Source organism: Lissotriton helveticus, chromosome 1_1 (assembly GCF_964261635.1).
Source record: "Lissotriton helveticus chromosome 1_1, aLisHel1.1, whole genome shotgun sequence".
In the NCBI taxonomy this organism is placed as follows: Eukaryota; Metazoa; Chordata; class Amphibia; order Caudata; family Salamandridae; genus Lissotriton; species Lissotriton helveticus.
Window position 1 is genome coordinate 640441670 of NC_136057.1, and position 27943 is coordinate 640469612.

Here is a 27943-nt window from a genome sequence, read left to right on the forward strand (position 1 = left end):
TCAACAAGTACACAATGGAAAATTAATTTCCAAGTACTTCATCAGTACTTTCACAGGTGGGGCACTCCAGCAATCAATATGTTTGCCACTGTGCAAAATGCCAAAACTTTGTCTCCAGGTACTCACACACCCAGAGTCCATGTACAATGCACTGTGGCTAAATTGGTCAGGGATATTTGCAGACACGTTTCCATTGCTGCTTCTGATCCCATATTTTATGAAGAAAAAGACAATTATAGATGATACTTATTCTGGTGTCACCAATGGGTGAAGGTGAAATAACCTTGGTACTCAATACTGCTAGAGATGTCGGTGTGTCCTCAAGAAAAGCCACAGCTGGGACTCGACTTCCTGAGCGAGCCTCGGGGTTGGCCCAGATGTCCAGAGATTGGATAGCTGTATTTAGCAATTTGGCACCTGCGGTCTTAGAATTTGGTTACTCTAAACTCCCAGAGGAGGGTATGCAAATCTTGTGCGAGCCAAATAGACCAATAATGCATGCATATATGCTATGCTGCAGATTGAAAAGCTTTGGTCACTACTGTTTGAGGCAACACATCGATCCCCATAAATCCTCTGTTCAAGACAACTTCTGCTACTTATTGCATATGCAGGCAACATGATTGGCGTACACTTCTGTTTATTTAAATTAAACAGGAGTGGCAGCTTGCATGCAGAATAGAGAACATACATCTCTTAAGGCCTTCACAGAGGGCCTTAAAAAGAGTAATTCCTGAAGAAAAAAAGAAAACTCCAGCGATAGCCTGAAATATGAATATAGTTCTAACGAGACTGATGGCTTCTCCTCTTGAACCGTTAGACTTTTGTGATACACAGTTCCTGCTTTGGAAGGTTGCCTTGCTTTTTGCTATCCCTTCTCTGAGCTGCAGTCACTAACGTCAGAAAAACTTTTTATTCAGGTTCAGTGGTTTTCAGATCAAACCCCACATTTCTTCCCAAGTTGATTTCCCCTTTCCAAGTAAGCCAAACAATAGAGTTGCCCATTTTCTTCCTACGCCCAGATACTGTTGCAGAGAAGGACTTACATACACTTGTTGTGAGGAGAGCGTTAATGTTCGTTATTGGTATAACAAAGTCCATCCACAAAATGAAACGACTGTTTTTTGTAAAACCCCACTTAGAAAACCCTATTTCTTAGGTAGGCATTGGATTGTTAGATGTGTCCAAACATGTTAAGCTAAGCGTACATTACATGTTGTACATGCAGTGGCTAACACTCTCAAGAAAGCAGCCTCTATGGCTTTCTTAGTGAATACTTCCACTGCAGACATCAGTTGAACTGCCTCTTTGTCAACAGCACACATGTTCACTAACCACTACTGTATGGATATACAAGCCTGTTAGGAGTCTTGTTTGGCCAAAGCTTCAAGAACTTTATTCCAAACATCTGCATCATCTGGTCGCTAGCCCCAAGTTATGTGAGGTACTACTGTACAGTCTATGAAGAGCATGTGTATCTACATTTATACATGCTATGAATGAAAAATGTTACCCAGGAAGCATCTGCTCATAGACTGTAGATTCACATGCGCCCTCCTTCCACCCTGAAAGTGAATAGTGAACTACAATATTTCCTATAGGTATTCCTTCACAGTGTACATCACACTTATTTTGTGTTCCTTCGCTACACTAGACTACCATTACTTACCACTAGGGAAAAACAATATGAGGTGGAATCTTTGTCCTGGTTTATTGTGAGCTGTGAGAAATATCACAATAGATCTTCTGCCCAAAACGTTCTTCAAACAAAAACTAGGTGAAAAAGTCTGCACCCAAGGCTAGATGGCAGTAATATTCAGAGCATGTGCATCTACAGCACTGCAAGCTACAGACAGGTAGTTTCAGGAAAGTGACATTTTCCTTATAGTTAACCAGTCCATATCTTCAGCTGTATTTTGAGCATGGCTATCCATAATCCCATGTTAGATCACTGGGTGAGTGGGTGCATAATACTGATCCACTTTACGCTCATGTACACCTTTATGAGTGTGCATGAGTATGTTTCGAAGGCAGAGGGGTCACCAAGGTGTCTAGACACAAACTTGTATTAAAAAGGATTAGGGCACCCTTCCATTGCTCCCTGCCCCACGGAGGCGAATACATCTTTTTTCATTCTGTAGTCGCTCAAGGATATAATTCCTTTTTTTGATGGGCAGTGCCTAATGTGGAAAATGATGGTAAAATACAATTATGAGCTTTTAGATCTAACCCTATGCTCTGGTTCAGATAGAGAAAAACACTTTTTAACACATAAGGCATTAAACATCTTGGCCACGAATTCAAGAAAAACAAACACATATCCTTACATGCCTTGATCCGTGGTTCACATTTTATTATTTGTTCCAGGTGCCAGCAGCTTGTCAGAAGAGTTTCTGAAATGGAAGCTGACTGTGAGGAGAAGCAGCAACTTCATTATGCCAATAAAAAGTTGGAACTTCAGGTCGAAAGCATGAAGTCAGAAAGCAAAATGGAGCAAGTAAAAATGGAACATCAATTGTGAGTTGTCTCTTGCTATGCATAAGTCAAATTCTGAGTGACCCGCTCCAGACAGTGCACTGTTCTTTGGCTGTCTGCATTCAAGGAACAACATTAGAGAAGGGTGCAATCTAATATGGGCATGAAATCTTTTTCTTACAAATATTGTTTTCTCTGATCAATTTGTATACCATTGTTTTTGTTTTGTTTTTAATTATGTCCAACTATCTGAAAAAGTCCATTGCCAATATATTAATTTTCTCCAGAAGTAGCTATTAGCTCATAAGCTAGGAGAATGTGTTTGGTTGGGTTACTACAGAACATGTTTCAAAGAAGACGTGAGCATAGAGAGCTTTGTAATGTTCAGGCTCCTTGGTAGCAGAGTTCCGGAATGCAATCTACATGTAGCACCTCTTCAGTTTTTTTTCTTTCACTCTGACCATAGATATTCTTGCTCCTGTCATGCCTCGCTTTTCTTTTCATTTTTTCAGACTACTTAAAAGTCAGGCCATAAGGGTCGTATATTTTAAGGTTATATGCATGAATGAAGCATTAATATGAGGAACTAACATGGTTAATTCACATAATACATGGTTGCAAAAGTAATATAAGCAGAGCCAACTGAATTGCATAGATTATGCAAATGTTGAATGTTATACATTGTTGTATTCTCTGACAACTGGCAATTTGAAATAAATAAAACAAATTAAAATAGAAAAAAAAGTTCAAAATGGAAAAATAAAGAAACCAAGAGAAAATCGGTAACTACATGCAGCCTATACGATACACACAAAAGTGATTATGCAAGTGCATGCTCCAACACATGCCAAATACTGTCATTTTTAATCTGTAGGGGAGACCATCTCTAGTGGAGCAGCGCACTACAGCTACAGGGTAATTAGAGTTAACTAAACCTGCCTAAAACACTGAATAATGAGTAGGAAACACAGAGTGAATGTCACGAAGTACTAATGCCACTTTCGCCTATATGACAATTGACTGACCTGGTGCCATTCTAGAACACGATCCTTATACACCCAGCACCTGGTGATGGTGTCCATCCATTAGTTGGGATTTTGGGGGCGAGAGACTTGAAGCTGTCTTCCTGGTGTGATCAGAATGCCAAACTGCAAAGTGTGCTCTCATCTCAGATAGGCTGTATGGATTTTTTTGATCAACCTCCTTAGACTCATTCAAACCTCAGCCTGTGGTGAACGATTGTCATGTGCCTCCATTTCAGATTTGCAGAGATGAAAGGCCTTCTTTCCTTTAGTGAACATTGACATTGACCCTACTAGCAAACAAGAACACCTAGTCAATCGGTATGGGACAGTTTCCACCAGCCCATCTATATGGGCCAAATTTCCATCTAGGACACATACTCTATGCCAGAACATCGCCTTCATGGCTCTCCTCCTGGCGGAAGCCAATAATCTAGTGAATAACTGACTTTAAAAGTGGCTTAATATGCTACAAATATGGGTGCAGAAACCCAGCATTGTCTGGACAACTCGAATGTCTCCAGACTCGCAGACTTCAATACTTGATAGGGGCAATTTTCTAAATTGGACCAGAAAGCATTTGAATACCGGTCTTCCTTTTCATAGACAATATCGTACCTATCATGAGTAAATAGTTGGTTCGAGGCATGTGGGCTGCTAATATTCATATCTGTGCATAGATCGCCGCCTAGTGTTGGGTCTGGATGATTGCACATTGTTGTCCTGGAAGAGTCTTCGTAGTATCACGAGATAGGTGGCTCCTCCCTCGGACTACAGTGCGCATGGGCATCCTCTCCATCCTCAGATTGTTTTTTTCCGCCATTGGGTTCGGATGTACCTTCCAGCACTCCAAGTTCGGAATCAGAGAAAACTTTTAGAAAAGGCCAAAAGGCCTTCGCTTTCGTCGGTATTGTTTGCGTTCGGTACCGAAAGACTTTCATAAACTTTGTTGCACTCCGGTCGTCGAATCGGGCCGTTAGGCCTTCTCGACACCACGTGGACCGACCGTCGATGGAACGAAGTCCATTCAATTACTGCCGCAGTGCAACTCAAAGTTCCCGCACACAGATAAGCATCCAGTGTGCAACAAATGTTTATCTCCAGATCACAATGAAGATAATTGTCTAGCCTGTGCCCAGTTCCGATCCAAAAAGACAATACGGAATCGGCGGGCGGCGAGGCAAGAAATGCAGAGGTCGGCCCCCGGAGCCCGAGAATATCTTCGACGATGAGGAAGAACTAGTCCACGCCGAAGACTCGGATCAAGACGAACAATACTCCGAGAACGACTCTGAATATTATATCGACGAAGAAGAAATCGTCGACTTCGAAGACTATGATCAAGACATCATAGCTGTCGAAGACGACTCCGATGACAACGGGGGGCGAACCGTGAGTACACCGCCCCATATAGACACTACACCTATATCAGAGGCTCAGGTCGAGGCATCGCCATTAGGCCTTAGCCAAGATCAAAAAACTGCCATACCGCCCGGCTAAGAACATACAAAAAGAGGCTTCTGAGGCACGTACTCCAAGGCCGGTTCCATCGAAACCGAAAGTCATCGACACGACCGTCTTCGGACCGAACGTCGTCGAACCGAAGGTCACAAAACCAAAGGGCACCGAGCCGAAGGCCACCATACCAGAAAAACCTTCGAAGCCAAAGACCGTTGAATCGACCAAATCTACTTCGATCGTCGAAAAAGGGAAAAAGCCTGGCACCGAAGACAAAAGGGCTACGCCCAAGGCGGTCGTCCAACCGAAACCGAAGGTTCCCCAGACCAAACCCGTCGAGCCGAAGCCCATCGATCCGAAGAGGGGTGTCGAGCCAAAGCTGCAGGCTCCGAGGACACCTCTAAAGCCGAAAGAAGTTACCGAACTGACAAAAACCATCGGTCTAAAACAGGTGGTGAAACCTGGAAAAGACATCGGACCAACAAAACCTGTCGGAAACCCTCAAAAATCGATACAGGCACCAAAACTGGTCCAACCAGCCAAAGGCATTGAACCTAAAAAGGTCAAGCCAAAAACTTCGGCGCCAAGGCACAACACTGTGGAAGAGGAGCTCATCCATCCAGACCCCTCCACAGAAGATCAGTCCAAACTATATATTGACCCAAATACTGGGAAAGTGACTGTTTAAACCAAAAAGAAAAGACCAACTCCTGCTGAAGACTTTTCTAGAATTCCTCTCAAAAAGAAAAGGGACTGTGCTACCTCTCATATTCTTTTCCAGCCTATCTCTCCAGCTATGCCTACTACTCCATATGCCCCATACTCACCTGCACGCTCTGACCATAACCCAGATGAAGATCAGGATGCAGACGTGGGTTTTGGATATCCACAAAATCCATATATAGACCCCAATTTACAACCATGGGGTGGGGAGGTGAGCCAGACAATGAGGGGACTCTACCCATTACAGACCCTACGGTATACCCAGTTAAACCATCGCCCACAGAAGACACAGTGGCGTTTAACTCTTTAATAGATAGAGCAGCAAGCTACCATAATGTAGACATGCACTCAGACGCTCTAGTAGAAGATTTTCTATTCGATACACTGGCTACATCTGAAAAAAGTGTCAAACTGCTCCCCATGTTAAAGGGCGTCCTAAAGCACGCACCTGGCATTTTCAAGGACACTGCTAGGGCACGTGTCATCAACCCAAGGATAGAAAAATAGTATAGGGCAGCACCAGTAGACCCTACTTATATCAAAGGGCAACTACCTCTAGATTCTTTAGTGGTATCCAACGCACGAAAGCGTGCAAATTCACAAACTACTGGAGAGGCTGCTCCTCCTTACAAGGAGTCCAAGATTTTAGAAGCATCAGGCAAGAGAGTAGCAGCTCAAGCAGCAAACTCATGGAGAATAGCCAATACTCAGGCCCTGCTGGCCAGATATGACATGGCACACTATGATTCTTTAGAGGGACTTCTCCAACACTTACCTGAGCCGTACAAAGACCAGGCAGATGAACTCATACAGGAGGGAAAGCTCATCACCAACGCCTCCATTAAATGTGCTCTAGACGCGGCAGATACAGCTGCCAGATCTATTAACACAAGCGTACTACTTAGACGGCATGCATGGCTGCGAATATCTGGATTTAAAAATGAAGTACAGGCAACAATTCTTAACCAGCCTATAAATCCAGATTTTCTGTTTGGTCCAGCAGTTGACTCAATTCTGGACAAAATGAAAAAGGACACTGAGACTGCAAAGTCTATGGGGGCTCTTCAGTTCCAGCAACACAGAGGCTCCTTTCGTCGCTCCACCTACAGGGGAGGAGCGCGAGGTAACACATCGCAGCAATCCTCCGCATACAAAACTAATACGCAATCTACCTTCAATAAAAACACAAACAGAGGTGGATACAGAGGCAATAATAACAAGGGCAGAGGTCGTGGAGGCAATGCCAATAGATCCTCCACTAACACCAAACGGTGACTTTTGGGCACTACTCCCAGACCATATAACACCGGTCGGGGGAAGACTACAACACTTCCTGACACAATGGCTAAACATCACTACGGACAAATGGGTTTGGCAAATTATCCAACATGGCTATTGCCTAGAACTCACATCAACACCACCCAACATTCCACCCATACACCGTCCAATGTCAAGCGATCAGGCAGATAAAATCCGGGAAGGCGATGGGCCCCAACGGGATACCGATTGAGTTGTATAAATTGAATGTGGGTAGGCTCGCCCCATACGTCCGAGCCATGTTCCTGGAAAGCAAGGAGAAAGGTGAACTTCCGTACGACCAACACGTGGCCAATATTGTGGTCATACATAAAGTCGGTAAGCCTAAGACACAATGCTCATCTTATAGGCCTATATCACTTCTCAACGCAGAACCCAAAATTTTTGGCGAAACTCTTGGCCACAAGGCTGGTCAAGGTAATTACGACCCTTATCCATCCGGATCAATCCGGTTTCATGCCTCGTCGTAACAAGGCGCTGAATTTGCGTCGACTGCATGGCATCCTAGGTGGCTCCCCGCAGATCCACGAGCCGACAGTGTTGGTATCTTTAGATGCCACAATGGTCTTTGATAGAGTGGAGTGGCAATATTTATTTGTGGTGTTGGCAAAGACGGGCTTTGGAAGCAAATTTGTTGGTTGGTTGCGCCTATGGAACGCGAAACCACTGGTCAGAGTGGTTGTTAATAATTGTAAGTCTGGTGATTTTTCGTTGGGAAGAGGCACGAGACAGGAATGCCCGTTGTCTCCGTTGCTCTTTGCAATTGCGATGGAGCCCTTGTTTTGGTGGGTGACCCACCGGTATTTCCGCAGTCGTGCCCTGTTCATATTGAGACTGTTGGATTCAGATACCTGGGTATATTTATCACGCTAAATTCACAGTTAAGATATATCAATAACTTAGCTTCCCCATTGAACAGGTGCAAGAAAGATGTGGAGCGCTGGAAAACTCTTCCGCTCTCCTTGCTTGGGAGGGCGACGCTCTTCAAGATGATAGCTCTGCCTCTGTTTTTGTATGTTTTTCAGAATTCGATGGACCCAGGGCCGGCAGCATATTTTAGGGCGATAGAGACTCTTCAGAGGCGGCTCCTGTGGGACGGTAGGGCCCACATAGCGTTTAATAAACTGACTCTCCCGTGGTATGACGGCGGTATTGGACTTCCAGATTTACGAAAGTACTATTGGGCCTCACAACTGGCCGCAGTGAATCATGTTATTTATGGACTCCCCGGGGATCCAGGCTATGCCATGGATCGGGGTCAGGCCCCGGATGGTATGATGGAGAGCGCTCTGTATTCCAGGCCTGAGAGGTTTCCGTTGTCTGGCCTAACCGCGCATGCAGTCCAGGTGTGGCATACAGCCAATAGATGTCTAGGGTGGGATGGCAAACTGATGCTAGCTACTCCTCTGCTAAATTCTGAGATGCTAGGTAGTTTGTGGAAATCGAAGGGGTTCGATAGGTGGGATTTAATCGGAATTGCCCAGATAAAAGATGTGTGGGGGAAAGACACGGTGCATACCTTCGACTCCCTCCAAAAGCAGTATAGTTTACACGATAATGAATATTATCGATATCGGCAAGTGAGACATGCCCTCACCACTCACATCCCCAGGGGTACAGTTCTCCCGGAGGACTCTCCTCTCGAGGACCGAGTGCTGGACGGACTTATTCCAGAGAAAACCATCTCCTTGATATACAGGAAGTTGGTCAACAACATGGAGAACCCATTGGTGCGGGTCAGAGCCCAATGGACTGCGGACAGTTTAGAACTGGCCGATGAAGACTGGACGGAGGCGACTTCCTCTCCGAAGGTAGTCGCCATCCAGATGCGGCTCCGACTGGTGCAGTTGAAGATATTACATAGATCCCATATAACTGGACCTCGTTTGTTACGAATGGGGCGGGCTGAGAATGGAGAGTGTAGGAAACACGCGCCTTAATGCATACTCTCTGGCATTGTGTTGAGATACAGTTGTATTGGACGAAGATTCATGATGAACTGGGGGAGGTTTTGGGAGTGGAGATACAACCGGAAGCCCGGAGGTGTCTGTTGAACGTGTGGGAGACTACAGATCTGAATGCATATCGGAAACAGTGGGTGACGCCGGCATATATGGTAGGTAAGTGAAATATAGCTCAACTCTGGGGAGCCACACAACCGCCCCGAGTCAATAAATGGGCGGAGGACCTTGACTGGTGCATGGTTAGGGAAAAATCAGTATATGTGGCCAGGGAATGCCCAAAGAAATGGCGGAAGATATGGGGCGCATGGAATAGCTATCGAGGAGAGATCTGTGAACCACCTACGCCGAGATCGATCCCAGAGGCACAGGACTCCCCATGATCCCCGTATTAAATGTTATTGTACTTGATTCTGTATTTTGCCTTTCGGCCCGTGTGTTGTAACTGGAGGGGTTCACCTGAGATTCTTTTTCTTTTTGTAATGACTTCCTTTGTTTTTCAATAAAAAGAGTTTAAAAATATATATTTTTTTTAAATGTCTGACCGCACAATAACAGGTAAGAGTCTCTTTTTCCACCACCAAATAGGTATTTTTGGCTCCTTTGGGAGCTCATGATGCAAACGCAACCACCTGTTCATGACCATCTACTTTCCGAGTCAAACTAGCTCCTAAACCCTTGTTGCTGGCATCCGTGCTCATTATGGTGGTTTTGGTGGGGTCAAAGCTACGCAGTGCCGGGGCTGTAATAATGCACACAACAAAAGGACCTGATCACTCGGTGAACCTCATCCACAGATCCGCACCACGCTTCTGAACTGTCCTGGGGAACAGCGGTGCAAAGCTGCACCGTCTGTATTTACCAGATCTGGGTCACCACTTTAAAAGAATAATACTTTATAGCTTGTTGCGTTGTTTCCGAACCATGTGTTACCCATGTTCTCCCTCCCCAAATGTGAGAATAAAGTGACAAGGAGACGCATAAAAAGGAAGAAAAAAATGTGTGAAACGGTAGGTGGTGCCTCACGGAAGTCACACCATGGGGGTAAGTAGGAAGGTACTCGCCTACTACCTCAGGTTCACATCATTAGCAACCACCAACCTAAATGAAAATGTGTATAGTGTGACAAAAGAACAAGAAAAAAAGGGGGAACACAAAGTGAACACTGGTGCTAGGGTATAGAAAACTGCAAGTGCAACAGGGAATCTGATGTACCGCAGGATTCAACCCCACTAATAAAAACGGGCTATGGCACACTGGCTTAAATACTTTTATTCAGTGCTGTGTTTCTGCCCTCTTAAAAGCCGACATGTTTTGCCCAAGGATAAACTCACGGCAACTTCATCCGGGCGTGGCTTCTATTACTCCACCCTGCACCATTCTAGTTCTTGTATTAGTGTTCCTAAGGAAACACAATTAGGACACAACGCAACATCTTCAGTTGGCATATATTCACTAGTTCTCCAATCCAGAACTTTGTATTAAAAAAACCACAAGGTGTCATAAGTATTTACCGGGATAGAGCCCATTACGGGCATACCTGTACCCGTCTGTGAGTATGTGCTAAGTCACTGTCTCACTATTGGTCACATCAACTGCCACCGTCAGTCTGAAAAACATTATATTGAACAGTTGGTTAAGTCAAATGAATCACGGCAATGCCCCTCATTCGATGTATTATATGAGTCACTCATTGCAAACCAAATAATACGGATCTGGACACTCTTAAAACATAGAGGACCTTATTCGTCTGTGCTTTTAAAATCGATTCACTGTCTCAATATTGTCTGTATATGGCTATATCGTCCTCAGATTCTCTTAATCAAATTCTAGTACATAATTTGTTTCTCATTACTCACAAACTTATTTGAAGGACTGTCTAATTCTCTGGAGGCCAAACATTTATCTCAAGTTTCTATTGCCCGACATTCTAGTACGTCATTCATATATGCCAACTGAAGATGTTGCGTTGTGTCCTAATTGTTTCCTTAGGAACACTAATACAAGAACTGGAATGGTGCAGGGTGGAGTAATAGAACCCACTCTCATACCAGTCCAAAACAGGGAGTAAAAGAAGACACGGGCAAGTTTGAAATATTTATTTCTAGTGCCGTGTTCTCATGTGCAGTATCTTAGCTACTACAAGCAGACATATTATAGGCAACAAGATTATCAGCATAGTTACTATTCCATAAAATACACAGGGAGAAAGCATGTTATAATGCTAAATGGAAACAGATTCAAAATATACCTATATTTCACCCTCCCTTGCTAGTAGGTTATTTTATATCTACAGAAGGTCTCTTGGGATTACAAGGGCGGCCCCATACCTCTGGTACTTAGCAGATATGGATCACATCAGATTCTGCACCAGCTCTCATCATGCAAATGTTCTCCAAGTGTGTGTGATCATGCCTACTCAGTGCATTATTAAACGCGCCAAAATCAGAGGTGTCCACAGCTGCATATATGTTATGTCTAGAATGTGCGCTGATCAGTCCGAACAACAATCACTGTATTGAAATAACCTTGAAGGCCTCGGCACTCACTGTTCAGACAAAGCTTACCAAGCAAGGCTACTAATATAGAAAAACCTATTATTCTTGTGTGAAGCAAAACACTGTGCTAAACTCTAAACATTCATTATAACATGCTGTGTGCAAAAGGCTGCAGAAAGGAAAAATGGCGTTTAAACTTCTAATAAGCTCATGTGAACTTAACAAAGCCCCACTACACCCTCCCTTGATCTGAGCACGGATAAGAAGGGGCAATTTTGGAAAGCAGAGTTCAAGAACAATAGTCAGAACCAAGTTCAAATTGCCACAAGTGATAGAACGGAAGCAAACTCCCAAAAAAGTACTTCAAATCAAGCAATTTCATCCACGGCATAGGGAAGTCAATAGGCCTGGGTGTAAAAAAATGAAGACGAGAAAAAAATAAAAACATCCGATGTCCAACATGTGACCTCGGTCATGGAAGAGAGAGAAGCAATAACACATCTCACTCCCAACAATGTATATTCAAAGTATGTCGCAACAGCCTCCAATAGGAAGTCACTGTTCTCATCTGAAAAAATTTCAGCCATCCAATTCAGCAATGGGAAGGAACATACATGTTCCTCAATTACCGGAGCCTCTAGCACCATCAGAGGACAACTCGGTGTTTCTTCAATGAAACTGTGTGCCAAGAAATCTTGCTCCGCTGCGAAAACATTCCAACGTCCCAGGACACCATGCATCGCTGCAAAGGCCGTAATCCCTCCGCCAGAACAAAGTAATTCATGAGCAACTAAGGGGCTCATCAGTTGATCATAATCCGCATTGGGAGAAACCGTATTGCAGAGACACAGATCCAGGGCCCAGTCGAAATCGCAACTCAGGCAATGAAAGACAGGCTGGATGCATGTGAAAAAAGAAAATCGAAACGATAATCCATAAGCTGCACTCATTGCAGCAAGAGGCAGCGCTCCATAATATTCAAGCATTCGGTTGTGGAGCAGCAACAGCCGCGACAGATCTTCTCGCAACACAGGACGTGCATCGATTTTGAAATAAACAAAACCGAATTACGTTTGCAACCAGAGCTAGCATTAAGGGAAATCTACCAAAAAGGCAGGAAAAAATCGAATAAAAAAATGCAGGGAACACACCAAATATGGGGGTCCATTAGGATGGCGGACGGACAAAGTCCGTCCGCCATCCTGTCGGGGGCCGGTACCGTCGGCCACAAGGGCGGAGGAACAGTTCCCCCAATTAGGATGCACCCGCCACAGTGGCGGGTGCATCCCGCATTTTTAACATTGCGGCGGACGGTGCTTAAAGCACCGGCCGCCACAATGTGAAAAATGCCTGTTGTGCGTTTCACAGCCACGCTGTGCTGTGAAACGCAGGGGGGTACCATAGGTACCCCCCATGTGCACCTCCCATCCCCCCTTCACCCTGGGGGCCGCAACGGCAGGAACCGTATGCCTCCATGGAAAGGCATTCCTCCCAGGCCATCCTAATATGTCTGGCGGTGTCTGATAGACACCGCCACCATATCAGGCCTTTTCCGCGGCAGTCGCAAGGTGACCGCGGCGGAAAAGCGGCAGACGGTTTTCCCCTCCGCCACGGTCCCCCCCGCCATTGTAATATGGTAGGGGGAAGAAAGGTGGCGAACGGGCAAGGATGGCGGAAGGATCGCCACCATCTGCATGGCGGTGGCGATCCGTCCGCCATCCTAATGGACCCTATAGTTGGAAAAGAAGTCACAAGGCCACTGCTTACAACTTTAAAAAAGTGAACCAGCCCTGTGGTGGAGGACGCATTAAAGATAGTGTGAATTAATTCACCGAAATGCAAGGGCAAGTCCGTATTTAATAAAGCGTGAACTTCTGAGCGGGTGTTTGCCACATGAAGGACAAATGTTTCACGAGCAGATGTGAGGGCAAACTCTTTTTGAGACAATAGAGCTCTTATGTGACTCATCTTGTTGAACTCTGCTTTAAAGGTCAGAATCGACGGCCCGATGGAAACATCGAGCTTCCCTTGTGGGAGAATGAACATTACATTTTTACAACAAACTACACGTTCACTGACTGTAACCACGTAAGGAATGCCGGCTACCATCCCACAACAACCTTAGTTGTTTAAAAGTAAATAACTACCGTTTGGTAGTAATGTGAATGTGGGTATGATAGCCGGTGCCGGTGTACCTTTTTAAAATACAGGCTTAAACATTCGGTTCATTCTGATTGCTAGAGCCATGCAATTGGATATTCCTACACATTAAAGAGTGATCTGGTGTTGTAGTGCAATCCTCTCCATTCAAATAAACCTCTTTTCCCTCCCTTAGGCACCTATAGGTAAATGGTAAATGACCAAGCTTCATGAAGATAAGCGGTGCCCAGAGGCTCATATCTGCCATTTGCGTAGTACTTCATGCATGCCTCGAATCTGAAAAGGGGGAAAGGCAAAGTTATTAATCCGTGGATAAGCCGAATTTGTGTCGGCCACTGAAAATGATAACGGTTCTAACTTTTCAATATGTAACATAGAAAAAGTTGCATCCTTCATAGACATAAAATGTTGCTTTTCAGTCAAATTAAAAGGGGCAAACAAAGATGATGTATTCATGTAGTGCCAGGGCACTTTTCCTGATTTCAATGTCTGCAAAGTCCAGGCAAACTGCATAATAGAACGCAATTGATTTTGACCATGGTACAAAACAGACACATCCTCTTGCACAATATCAACAACAGATGAAACAATATTATCACAGTGTAAATGCGGGAAGAAAGCGGATTAATGCTATTATCTACAACTGCTAGCACTTTTTCTAAATTTGCTTGATCTATTTCCCTAATGCGAGAAGCAGCCTCAATCTGGGACAGTTTCCAGACTTAGTTGTAAATAGTATATATTCATCCTTTTGATCTGCCGGAAGCCGGGCCCTTGACAAAATCATTCAGATCAACATCGTCAGTCAATTTAGGTAAATGCAGCTTAACTGACGCTAAAGTGGAATGTTTGAGCCAACTCTGACATAATTTGCCTACAGAATAGGTAGTCACAGAATGGCCACTCAAACCGGGGATCTACTCTAACCTGTGTATAGCCTTGAGCTAAACCCAGAAAGCGATGCTGGCAAGAATCTGCACTTTTTGGATATATTAAAACTAGAATTCAATAACAGCGACTGTAAATCTCTAATTGAAAAGTTGGTATTATCCCAACCGGAGTATTCCTCTAATTCAGGAAATGAAGGAGCATTTAATTTTTTAGTAGTAGCCAATCCAAAGCAAGTTATTTGTGAAATTGTAGAATTCAAAAACATTATATGGTTCGGGATGAGACATGCACGATGCAAAGCCTCAGTGCCTTGCACTTGCCAACTTTTAGAACCCCAAACAGATTTAAGACCAACTGTATCCTTCCACAGTTCATAGCCCCCAACAGCCAATTGGTCTAGAAAGGACTACGGATACAATAATTTCGTGCGGGTAAGTCTAACCTTGGAAGGCGACTTTTTGGTCATTTTAAGATAAAATGCATTGGGATTTGACTGATTAAAATCAGTAAAGTAAGTAAACCTCTTTAAAAGAGAAGGGGAGCTGCCTGCTACAGGAGCGGGACAATGTTCCCATTGTGTATATTTAACCATATTCCTCCTGATGTTAGCCTTATGCAGGTAGTGATTGCCAAAGTGTTGATAACAAAACAAATCACTATAATTTGTGGAATCTAAATACAAATCTTCAGCATCAAAGGCAGCATAATATTTCAAATCAGAAAACAAAGCTTCAACGGCTTGAACATCCCAATCATCAGAACATATATTTTGTTTAATCACATCACCCATAGAAACCCTTAGAACATTTGGGACATTATTAACTTCTGTGGGTCCATGGATTTGAAATCTAACAGCATCCCACACAATCCCATCTAAGACTGGCCAAGCAGTAATGTTAACAAAAGCCAGGTCCCTCTTCAATCTGTGTAATGAGGAGTGGGGTGCCAATGTTCCATTAATATGTCGAATACATGTTCTTTCTTCAACATAGTGTCCGTTGACAAGACGGAAAAAATACACCACAAATCCAATCGACATGAACAAGTAAATCGAAAAAAGCACCAACCAAATGTAGATCCAAGGGGGAATTAAAAAATGTTTTTTAAACCATGTTGCAAAGACAGAAAATTTTGAAGGGTTCTTAGATATGTGAGAGTCAGTGTCAAATGAAAATCTGGACTCTGTAGCCAAACAAGTTTGCAAATCAGGCATCGGTCTGTGGGGTAAGTATACTCAGTCTCATCAAGACAAGCAGCAGTTGGAGAACTCAATAAAGGACTGGAAACTGCAGGCATCTCGAGGGCAACGTCAGGCCTGGTATTAGGAGCAGGAGACTGCTGGAGTCATACTAAGAAGAATCGGCCACTCTGTGTAGTTTGACATTGTCAATGGAGATGTACCTTTTTCCTTTACGACCTGGAAGTGGTGGTAAAATGACTGTTCTTGTGCCCTGCACGCCAAGTACAGGAACTGGAGCTCGATATAAGGGACCAAATTCTTTCTTGTTTTCGATCTTCTCTCGAACCAGTTCTCCAACTCGGGGTAGCTAGCCAACTACCGGAATCTGCAACGCAGCATCAGATGTGTAGGGCAAGTGTTCCTTTGCAAGACTGTCTCTCATCTCTTGTAGATTCTGTAAAACAAGACAATGTTCATATACGTCAAAGGGGGCAGCAACCGCTGCCTGGTCTAGACCTTCAAGGTCCGGTACAAACATGTTGATACCAAAGAGCATTTCGTATGGGGTCTGCCCACCCAGAGACCTTCTAGGGAGATTATTAAATGCACGTTGCACGCTATTGAGATGGGCCAGGCAGTTCCTGCCAGTGCCTATAACCCTAACTTTCAAAGATTGCTTTAAATCTCGGTTAATTTGTTCCACAACACTATTACCCTCAGGTCTGAATGGAGACGAAAACTTGACTTGGACCCCCAACGAACTCATGGCATCCTTGTACGCCTTAGAGGCAAACGCTGGACCCTGATCTGAACGGGAGGTGCCACAGGCAAAGATCCCTACAAAGATACGCAAGTCTCTTATGACAGTTCACCAATCAGTGCTGCGGTGTGGCCACACCCAAACAAAGCGTGTGCAAGAATCAATTGCAACTAAGATGTACTTATACTCAGTATCAGAGGAAAAAGGACCACAGTGATCTAAATAAACACAACCAAGTGGTCGATTAGAAATGTACAACTGCGTCTGGGGCGGACGCGTAGCAGTCAAAGGCTTAATCTGCTGACAAATGTCACATTGAAGGACATAATCACGCGTCTGTTTGTACAGTCCACGCCACCAGAAACGTTGTTGTAACTAAGATACAGTAGCCGAAACGCCCGCATGCGCAGACGCAACACCCTCGTGGGCAGCTGTAATCAGTGTGGACCTGCGGTCCGCGTTCGGAATCAATCTTTCACCAACGTCCAGTATTTTCACATAAGGAACTTTATCAGGACTTCAATGACAAGAATACTTTGAAGGGAACCCCTTAGGACATTTACTTCCCTTCTCAGTAGCGGCAACTGCCGCCAAGATGTAATCATCAATCTTACTTTTGGAACGTGTAACTGCTGCAACCAAATATGTCGATACTGCTGTTTTTGCGCCCTCATCAGCCAAACTATTGCCAATAGCGTGAACACCCACACGTTGATAACCAAGAGTATGAATTACATACACAAGTGGCAGCTGCTCTTTAAGCTCAGCCATTCGGACCCAGATCATTTTATGTTTTATTGTGCTACCCTTGGAATCACGAAAATCATTCTGAATCCAAAAGAATATGTTTTCATTGTAAGACTGGACACAGTAGTAAGAATCACTCACAATAAGATTAGTCACACTAGGTCAGCGCACTCCAATGCAAGCATCAGAGCACGGAGCTCTGCCAATTGTGTGGTACAGTCCCCCAATGTCTGCGTATGTACGACATCGGACTTGAACTCATCATTCACCATGATACCTACCACAATGGCGCAAGCTGAACGTATGCGTGCTTAGACCCATGCTCAACTTGCACTGAACTATCAGTATAAATGATACAATGGAAATCCTCCAAAGGCCGCATAGTCAATGGTGCAGGATGAACAAACTCATACTGCAAAAACTCTTGTGACTGCAAGGAGGCATCAAAAACAAACATGATATCCGAAGACGTCCATGATATGCAGCCCATTGTATCCACTGTGGGTGCAAAGCTTTAGAATTTGGTACACTGGCTTTCGTCACTGCCTCCAGTGTAGGATACTGGGTAACAACCAACATGCGTTTTCCCTGCGACCGTGCACGTTCCTTAAGAATCACCATTTGCACTGCTGTCAAAACTTTTTCCACAGTGGAAAACCACATTTCAGCTGAAGTGTACAAGTGAGACTTGTAAGCGATAGGTACTGTGTCACCTACGTTAAAAGTAAGGTATGTGAAACCCACCGCCCCAGGGATGATTCTCATCACTAGGTTGGTGTGGTTATCACAAGTCAGCAAGAATTTAGATTCTAGAAGATCAGCCTGCAGAGGTTGCAAAAATGGCTGAATGTTCAGGCAGCCAGCACGATTTGGTAAAAGTAGGTTGTATCAAAGCATACAAAGGCTTGATACGCTGGGCATATTCGGGAATATATGTACGCCCGAAATTCAAAAATCCCAGCAAGGACGGTAACTTTTTCAGTGTTGTAGGAGTGCGTAGTTGTGCGCATTTCTCCAAGAAGTGAGGAGCTAAACCTCGACCTTCATTGTTGAGCTCATAGCCCAGGAACAACACTGTGTACTCTGCAATGTGAGACTTTGCAGAGTTGAATTTGTAACTTAAGTCCGGAAAGTTACAAATAATGCGTTCAACGCGACACAGATGCACCCAAATTTAATCGTCTGTGAGATTGATGTCATTCACATACGAACATGCATCAGGGTCAATTCTCTCCACTAGAGAGATGATGCGGGCAGCAAACACACCCGGACTATTCTTACAGCCCATGGCCAGGCGTTTAAATTGGCGTTATTTGCCGCCACTGGTAAAACTGGTCCACTGGGAACTCAGTCCTGACAAATTGTGGGCAAAAAAACGTTGGATATGTCATGTGTGGTTTTAAACCTTTTACGCACAAGACTATTAACTAAAGCAGAGCCGTGGGTATTCTGTACTGCACAGGTACGGCAATGCGAGTTTAAATGCCGGTAATCCAATACCAAACGATACGAACCGTCAAGCTTGGTCACAGTAAAAAGTGGGTATTCATCGGTGACACACAAGTTTCAATCACTCCTTGATATTCTAATTGTTCAAGGATTTCCACCATGGAAGCCTTTGCTTCACGTCGTATAGGGTATTGAGGTTGAGGCTGTGGCATAGACCGTAAGGGAATCTCGCTGTGTGGGGAAAATGTATCCCAACCACAGTGAGTACGGTACAGAGCCGGCGCAAGGGCCTTAGCCCACTCTTCTGCAAAATTCAGCGCATGCTCCTTTGAGACCGTGTGCGTGAAACTAGGGAGGATTACCTCCTCCCCTCTCGGAGCTGCGAGAACAAAAGGTGGGGGCCAGTCAGCCTCCGCTAACAAAATGTCATAGGTAGTTGTAAGATTTTCCCAAAATACCCCTTTTGTGGTACGTTGTATATCACCTTCAATTAAAAGGACAATTTCAAAAGGCCTATCAGGGGAGCTACTCTAGTATCAGCTGTCTCTACAACAACATATTGATCAGTCGCTGTCACCTTTAGTTGGGGACGCAGGGCCTCTCGCACTATGGTAATGTCTGCCGTGCTGTCCAACAACGTCAGCGCCCATGTCTGATTCCGAAGCAGCGTTCTCACTATCTGTGGCATATCTCGCTGTTAAAGCGGCAACTTTCTTTTTCTGAAACTGGGGTCTTTTCTGTGAAGAATCGTCCGGCTTGCCTTTTCCGTCTTTCGGGCAGGGCTGGTCGCGACTCTGCTGGCCACCCCGACCTCTGCCGCCGCCTCTACCACCGGACGAAGAGGCCGATGTGTCCTGTAAAGAATGAGGAGAGCGCTGACCAGGAACCTGAAACCTATCAGGCGATTTAATCGTAGTGCGGTCGCGCAAATCATAAACACGCTCAGTAGACGCAGGCACTGGTGATGGGGGACGTTACTCCTGTTTCTGTTGCTGTTTCCACTGTTTTTTATTTCTGTTCCAATTTTTCTTTGAAGCTGTGGGTTGAACGTCCGTTTCAGACTTCGCAACCTGAGTTTGTTTTTTATCTTAAGCAGAAAAGGGCTTGACACCAAAACTATTGCGGCCAATGACCTTATAAGGCGCTGTAATAATTCTCGGTAACTGTCGGGGTTTGTCGGCATCGGGGACCTCGCGTAAGGCATTCGCCACTTGAAAGTTCATCGCATCTCCCTTTATATTAGAAAGGACTAGATCGGAAACTCCATCAAATGAGCCCATGGTCTCATTCCCAATTCAACCGCAGCCTCCGGTCCGTGTTCATCTTGAACACGCTTAATGACCGTCGGAAGGACAGCTATTGACAGAGTGCCGAAGCACCTCGTGTACACTGCTGAAAAAATTCTACCCCATGACTCAGTCGCCGGCCTCTGGTACCAAGTCCTTGGGTAAACTAATTGTAAGAATCCTGTGTTTTTCTATGGTAGTCGAATTAGGAAATACCACTTCCAGCTGGTCAAATTTCTCGGCAAGCCAAAAAGGCATATCATCCTTATCCTGGGGACGCTTGCCCATTACTGCATTGACCATCACGGGACTAAGCTTCATTCTGCTCGGTCTAGCTGGAAGAGCCGCAACACCAGGTGCCCGCACTGGAAATTGCGGGTTATATATTGAACTAGGGCCAGAATAAAACTGATAGAGCTATACAGGGTCCGTAACTCAGCAACGGGGAATGACCCCGAACGAGGATGCGGGGTGAATCCAGCCAAAACTGGCCAAGTGCGCCTGGAATGGACAAAGGACCAATCTAGCCGCCGTTACACTGTGGGGAAGGACGCCATCAAACCAAACGCGGTGCTGCCATGCAGAAATCGGAATCTCCCGTGACCTATAAGGGACATATTCCCCAGGCACGGCAGTATGAGTGTAAGTGTTAAACACCTGATTAGCCGCATCTGCTGCCGGAAACGTCACCCATGAGTAGAAAATCTCAAACTGGTAAGCAACCTCAGCACTCACCACCAAAATAACTGCCATGCCCTCCAAACCAACGTTATAAGCTTGCAAATGATTGCGGACCGCAATGCGACTATGCTGCGGTATGTCAACGTTAGCCATAGTGACACAGAGAAGATAAGGTACAATGTAAAACAAAGTAGCACAACTGGGTAGTAGTTCAAAAGAAAACCGTTTTGAAAGATTCAAGCTTGAAAAGACCTATGTAACTATAGGTAGGTTTGTCCGACACCACTGTTATCCGGAAACAATAGTGAAGTGGCTAAGGACTGATAGAAGTACTACTCAAGCTTCATGTAATAAGACCACCATCGTATGGGCGCCATGTAGCAGGGATTCTGCTCCTACACAGAACTGTGCATAGAGACTTGGAACCTCAGTGAATTAGGGTGTGCCAAAACTCACCTTAGTACCCAATATCCCTTTACCAGACTGGCATCAGTATCTCATTGGTTCTTCCATACCACCAATGATTAGACAACCCAGAACATGGAACTTAGATTACCTCAGGCAATATGGAACACATGAACACTCTTTCATTATACTCTCATACCTATCCAAAACAGGGAGTAAAAGAAGACCCGGGCAAGTTTGAAATATTTATTTCTAGTGCCGTGTTCCCATGTGCAGTATCTTAGCTACTACAAGCAGACATATTATAGGCAACAAGATTATCAGCATAGTTACTATTCCATAAAATACAAAGGGAGAAAGCATGTTATAATGCTAAATGGAAACAGGTTTAAAATATACCTATATTTCACCCTCCCTTGCTAGTAGGTTATTTTATATCTACAGAAGGTCTCTTGGGATTACAAGGGCGGTCCCATACCTCTGGTGCTTAGCAGAAATGGATCACATCAGATTCTGCACCAGCTCTCAGCATGCAAATGTTCTCCAAGTGTGTGTGATCATGCCTACGCGGTGCATTATTAAACGCGCCAAAATCAGAGGTGGCCACAGCTGCATATATGTTATGTCTAGAATGTGCGCTGATCAGTCTGAACAACAATCACTGTGTTGAAATAACCTTGAAGGCCTCGGCACTCACTGTTCAGACAAAGCTTACCAAGCAAGGCTACTGATATAGAAAAACATATTATTCTCGTGTGAAGCAAAACACTGTGCTAAACTCTAAACATTCATTATAATATGCCGTGTGCAAAAGGCTGCAGAAAGGAAAAATTGTGTTTAAACTTCTAATACGCTCATGTCAACTTAACACAGTGTAAATGCAAGGCACAGCCCCACGACAATACCATCTTGGGAGATGGTGTGTACAAGGTGTTCCACGGAACCATGCCGATGCAGCACCTTTCTTTTTTAAGCGTAAGACCTGTTTTACGTAATTCTGTAAGTACCCTTCCTAGCATATCATTGTGCTCTTCCACATCCTTCCGGCGGATTAAAATATCATCCTGGAAGCACAGCGTCCCAGGTATGTGTTTTAGAATGTGTTGATTAATTCTTTGGAAGGCGGTCGCCGTGGATGCTAGGCCAAAAGGCATTCATAAGTATTGGAAAGCCCCAGGTCGAGTACCAAAAGAAGTGAGGTGGAGAGACTCCAGATGCAATTCCACCTGGTGGTATGCCTGGGATAAATCTAAAATGATGAAGCAGCTGGCACCCTTAATCAAAGTGAGGACCTCATGGATACATGGTAGAGGATTTCTATTGACCCATATGTTTGCGATGAAATCCCTTAAATCAGTGCATATTTCTCTGTTGGATGCCTTGGTCGCTAGGACCACTTGAGCAAACGACTGTGAGCTCTCAATGGGTTCAATCACCCCCAACCCTAGTAACCTGTCTAGTTCCACCATGAGAGGGGCAAACATCATGTAGGGAATAGGCCTCGATTTATGTGCAACAGGTTTGGCTTTAGCTTCTAATTTGATTCAATAACCCCAAATTCTCTGTGAAAACATACTTGCCACACACAGAGGGATCTGCCAGCAGTACTTGGTCAGGACTATTTGGGTCTAACTTGATCCCCAGTTCTTTCTGATGTCTCCATCCTAATAAATTAGACCCTTTCTGAGTGATGTAAATCTTTCCCACATATTTCTACCTTTGAAACCTATTTCCATAGCTGTCATGCCTAATAACGGTATGGGATCACCATTGTAGCCTCCTAGCTTGATATCAGAGGTTTTTAACTTCTCTTGCATGTCGGGAAAAATCTGGGAAAACACGTTCTTGTCAACAATAGTATAGGGAGAGCATGAGCTCGCAAAGACCCTGATTTGCTTCATATCAAGAGTGATTCTGCGTGAAGGAAACCTCGTATTACTATCAACATCCTGCAACTGGAACACACATTTATCCCCATTTGGTATTTCCTTTTCTACTGCTGGTACAGATTTAGAACGGTGTTCTTGACAAACCTGCGCTAAATGGCTTTTCTTCCCACACTTGTGGCATATTGCTGTCCTAGCCTGACACAATAAATTAATATTGAGGTGGTTGGGACTCCCACACCTATAACATTTGGGTTTACTAGTGTGAGATGACAGCCCACTGTTCTTGTTTCTCATTTCCTTGCCAGCCCCATGCTTACTTATAACATTGACCTCAGTACTGGTGTCCCCTCTGTCTCTCATTTCCTCAGTGCAGTCTGCAGTTTCTGCCCAACACTTACTGCGATATTAATAGCTTCTTATCGATAGCTTCTTTCAGGTCAGGGTTCACTGATCTCTAATCAGCGATCGAGTTAAATTCTTAAACTTGCATGTGTCGGCTAGTCCCTTCAAAACCGCAATACACAATTTCACTTTTACCTTGTGTTCTAGAAAATTATTTGTGCCTCTCCAATACTACATTTATCTTCTTGCCAAAATGTTTCTCCAACTTGTTTACCGCAACTTGATACGCATCTACATCCCCATCACTATCATCACGATCTTGGTAATACACAGGTATATTGTCATATGTTTTGCGACCTTCAACACCTATATTATGCAGTAAAGTGTGCAGTTTGCGCGACAGGGAAAACCCCCCTCCCCCCCCCCCCCCCCCAACACCCCACCCCAATTGCAACAAGGTAAAATTATAGTAATCCAATCCATTGCTTCCAAGGCAGATTAGGTTGTCTTACATCTTTCAGAAAAGGAGGTGGTTGTGACACACTAGTCGCAGACATGGCAAAACCATAAGATGAAAAATAAATCGGATACTAGAAGGGAGTAATTCTGAAATATACAGTAGATGCACATAGATAATATAATAATTATGCAAAAACAAGGAGAAATCCAATCCTCGTTGCCAGTGTACAAACAAGATCAACTGGTAGAAAGTACAGAATATCTTTATTGCTTCCAATCACCACCACAGGTACCAGTCGGCTGAAGGCAGCTGTAGAACCTTAGGAACCATGAGCATGAATCATCCTACAACAGGCATGACAGGAGGGGCGGCAGGGATGTACAAACAGTAGAATAAAACACAGACATTTGGTATCTCATCCCATAACTAGAGTAGTGGTGATAAGAAAGTTATCCCTACGGAAAGATTTGCAAGAATACATTAAGGTTCTAGGGTGGTGATGTCAGGAATATACACAATTCTAAGCAACAAAATGTGCACCTCTAAGTAGCGATATAAAAAGATTTTTTATAGAGAGATCTCGGAGAGATTGGTATTGTGAGGCATCCCCAAAACACATAGAAGTATCCCTTATAAGGAATCAGCATATAAATGCTGTTCATTGGGGCATGACCCCTCAAATGTTGCTAATGATCGCAGGTTCCTCATCTTTAGACTATTCCCAGACAGGAACCAGAAGATTTTTCAGCATAGCCCTTGTGCCCTGGTAGAGGGCTTTGCGTGGCAATCAGTCAACTTCATTCCGCCTCAAAAATTAAGTTGGCTCTATATATATTTATAAGCACCACCAACACTCACTGACGTCAGTTCCTTTCTTGCTGTGGCTTTGTTTGCAGATCCAGCGCTAGCGCCTAACATTTTCTCATCAATTGGCTAGTTTTACTAACATGCAAGGGAACAGGTTTCCTCCAAAAACTGTAGGGGTTAAACTTTGTAGGGAGGGCCACAAGCTAATGTCTGTGACACAAACCCAGAAGGAGTGTGTCTGGTATTTGGGTTCAGGTAACACAACTCCAGTCGTACAAGGAGTGTGCCCTTATGCGTCACTGGCAATGCAGGATTCCGAAGCCCAGCTGTACTTTGTCTCAAACCACAAGAAATTGGTTGAGCTCGACTCACTCATAAAGTAAAAGGCCCAGACCCTTTCCTGCTGTTGGTACCACTCCTGCCACTGGTCTTCTTCGAGGTCCAAGCCCTAGAAGAAACACAAGAGTGCCAAGCAGGGCTTGTGCCAGTCCTGCTAGTCTCTCAAAAGTCGTGTGGATTTCAAGGTGTACCTTACGCCCCTGCTGAGGAGCTGATTCCACAGTTGAGCTCAATGCACCCTGAATTTCCGGGGGCTGTTGGTGTCTTCACTACATATTGAGGCTTTCATAGAAGCAATGTTGCCAATCTTTGGTATCCTTTTGGCTCCCTCTGGCTTGTCATTAGACCCCACGGATCTGCAATGGCCTCTTGTAAAGTTATAGGCAGGGGATCCATCCTCATTGCCATCTTTACCTCCTAAATCTGTTTCGGGTTCTGCTCCGACTTCGGAGCTGCATCCACGTAAGGCACTAAAATTCCTGCCAGTTCCTGCCATGTCAACACCTGCCCCGATGCTGGAAAATGCTGATCCTATTTTCCTGTCCGAGTCCAAACAAAACCAGTCTCGACCTTAACGGAGGCCTGGGCCTGGAATAATTCTGCCATGCGTGGTCCCAGTTCATTCTTATTCAGGCAAAACAGCACTTTTACTTAGGAGCTGCCCATCAGCATTGTAGAAACTTTTTTATTTGGATTCTGACCAAAATCAACAAATGTTTGGTGGCAGTGACAATGATGAGGATGACTCCCCCTCCCACCCCCACCCCCCAGAATATAATCATGCTACCTTCTATTTGAATCTACAAGAGGCAAGTGGGTTGGACACCACTTGTGACATGGGGTTGGTGACCCCTAGCGAAAGAGGCAGCCTAATTTGCTGTATTAGACGAGCAACTAAAGTTCTGCAAAAAACACAGTTGATGGACAGAATGTAGAACAATGTCATACATTCACCCCAGTACAAGGATCTGGGCCTAAATCCATCGTTTTTTTTTTTGTTTTGTTTTTTTTTGCACTCCACACCACCCTGGGTTAGACACTGGCTATATGCAAATCAGCTCTGACCCTGTGCCTCATGGGAACAGTCCAGTCCGAACTACCAAGCCATGTCTTTCCCAGACCGGAATCAAGCATCCAAGGACCGGTTTCTGGCTATCAGCCTTCATTCAGCCTGGATAGCTTGACTCCAGTGGTGTGGAGAGCCTGGGACTCACGTCTGAGCATACCCAGCCCACTCGGGGTGAAATTTGCAAAAAACACAGTTGATGGACAGAATGTAGAACAATGTCATACTAAAGTTCTGGACATACAGTTACCGTCTGAGGTGAAGACCAAAGTAGCCTGGGCAGACCTCGCCCATGTTGACATTTAACAAAGCCCTCACTTATGCTCTTATGAGTACCAGGGCTAAATCTTGTTCCTGCCCACCTGTGAATACAGTAGTGTTCTACTCATGAGAACATGGTGGTTCAGGCTTCTACTAGTATGATTAATCCCAGCTCATTCCTTACCACCCTCCTAGATAGAGAGCCAAAGATAATTCATCAGCTTGGCGGCAGTCCTGTAGGAATTCTGTACCAACCTGACGTAAACTATTCAGGATGCAGTCCTATATGTCATACCATCAGAACTGGACACTAGCGATTGTATAGGCAGAGCATCAGGGACTAGTGTGTACTAACACAGCATTCAAGAGTGAGATCCATGAGTTCTCGAGTGACGTCCGGGCATCACTTATTGATATACCTTTTGACAGATCTCCCCTATTTAGCGATCCTGCACTCTATCTCATCAAAGAAAGCAGAGCCTGAGTGTGCTGCCTCTGGTTCTCCACCCCGCAACACCGCTTTCAAGGCATCGCCAGAGGTTTGGCATGAAGGCAATGATAAGGCCTCCCACCCTAGGAATTGACACCCCAGTCCTTTTGAAGTTGGGGATCCAGCCAACAACAATCTGGGTCGCAGGGACAACAACCCTCTCAATCCCATGTCCCTCAGGCAGCAGCCTCCAAGCTGCATAATTTACTCTTATTAGCACACAACCACCCTGAAGAATAAGTAAGTTCTTGCCAGGGTAGCAGGCCATAGCATTTAACAGGTGGGTCTTTTAAATAGTTAAGTGGAGTACGCCCTGCTATTCCTTCATGACCAATTGCATCTTCCATCCACTTCAGAGGGTCTTTCGTTGGAGGACTTGTCCATTTTTCTGCAGAAAATTCGGGCTGCTTGGGTAAAAGGATCCTGGCCTCCCACTATTTCTTAGTCCTGAAAAAAAGGGGAGGCCTTAGTTCAATTTTAGATTTCTGACCTCTGAATCTCTTACTTCAGAATAACAAATTCAAGATGCACACACTGGCCCAGGTTTCTGTCTGTTATTGATTTCAGAGACTGGATGGTAGCATTGAAACTAGGGGTGAGCGTAGTTCGCGAAGTAGCGCTACGCGTAGCTATGCGAAGTGCACTTTGCACTACGAAGCACTACGCGACCTGCCTAGTAGCATGTTCGCACTGTGCAAGATGTTGTTTTCAATGATTGCACAGTGCGGACAAGCATCCGGCACTGTGCAATCATTGAAAACAGCAGCTTGCACAGTGCGAGCTGTTCTTTTCTGCCGCTCGAGTAGATTTTTACTCGAGCTGCAGCTTTCTCAACACGGACTGGTAGTTTCTCATCGCGAGCGGTCGCGACTACTCGCAATGAGAAACCTGACCGCCCCGTGTTGAGAATCTCGCCGGGAAGTTTATTTTCCGATCGGCAACTTGATGGTGCGAACAAGGAAAAAGTCTCGTGAGGATGTCATATTGTTTGCTCACGGTCGCCAACTTGACGTTGAGGACCGCGAGCAAGCAAAAAACGACCGCTGCACTACGCTACGCTGCACTACGCATGTTTGCACTGTGCTACGTGCAGTTCGCGTAGTGCGAAGTTATGCAAACTTCGCAAACTACGCGAGCGTAGCGTAGTGCTTTGCCCAGGGTTAATTGAAACCTGCATGGCACCTTTTCCATGTCCCTGTCCTGCAGGTCCACAGATGCTACTTGTGGTTCAAAGTGGGCCAGTTGCATTTTTGGAGTTTGTCATGCTCCCCTTTGG

The 27943-nt window shown here is 44.8% G+C and overlaps 1 protein-coding gene across 1 annotated transcript in view; it reads left to right on the forward strand.

Moving 5' to 3' along the window:
• Positions 1–27943, forward strand: part of OPTN (optineurin) — a 592249-nt gene that overhangs the window by 325116 nt on the left and 239190 nt on the right. Inside the window, exon 9 of the mRNA XM_078674172.1 lies at positions 2368–2517. Within this exon, the coding sequence (XP_078530298.1) occupies positions 2368–2517 (150 nt within the window). The remainder of the gene's footprint in view (positions 1–2367; positions 2518–27943) is intronic.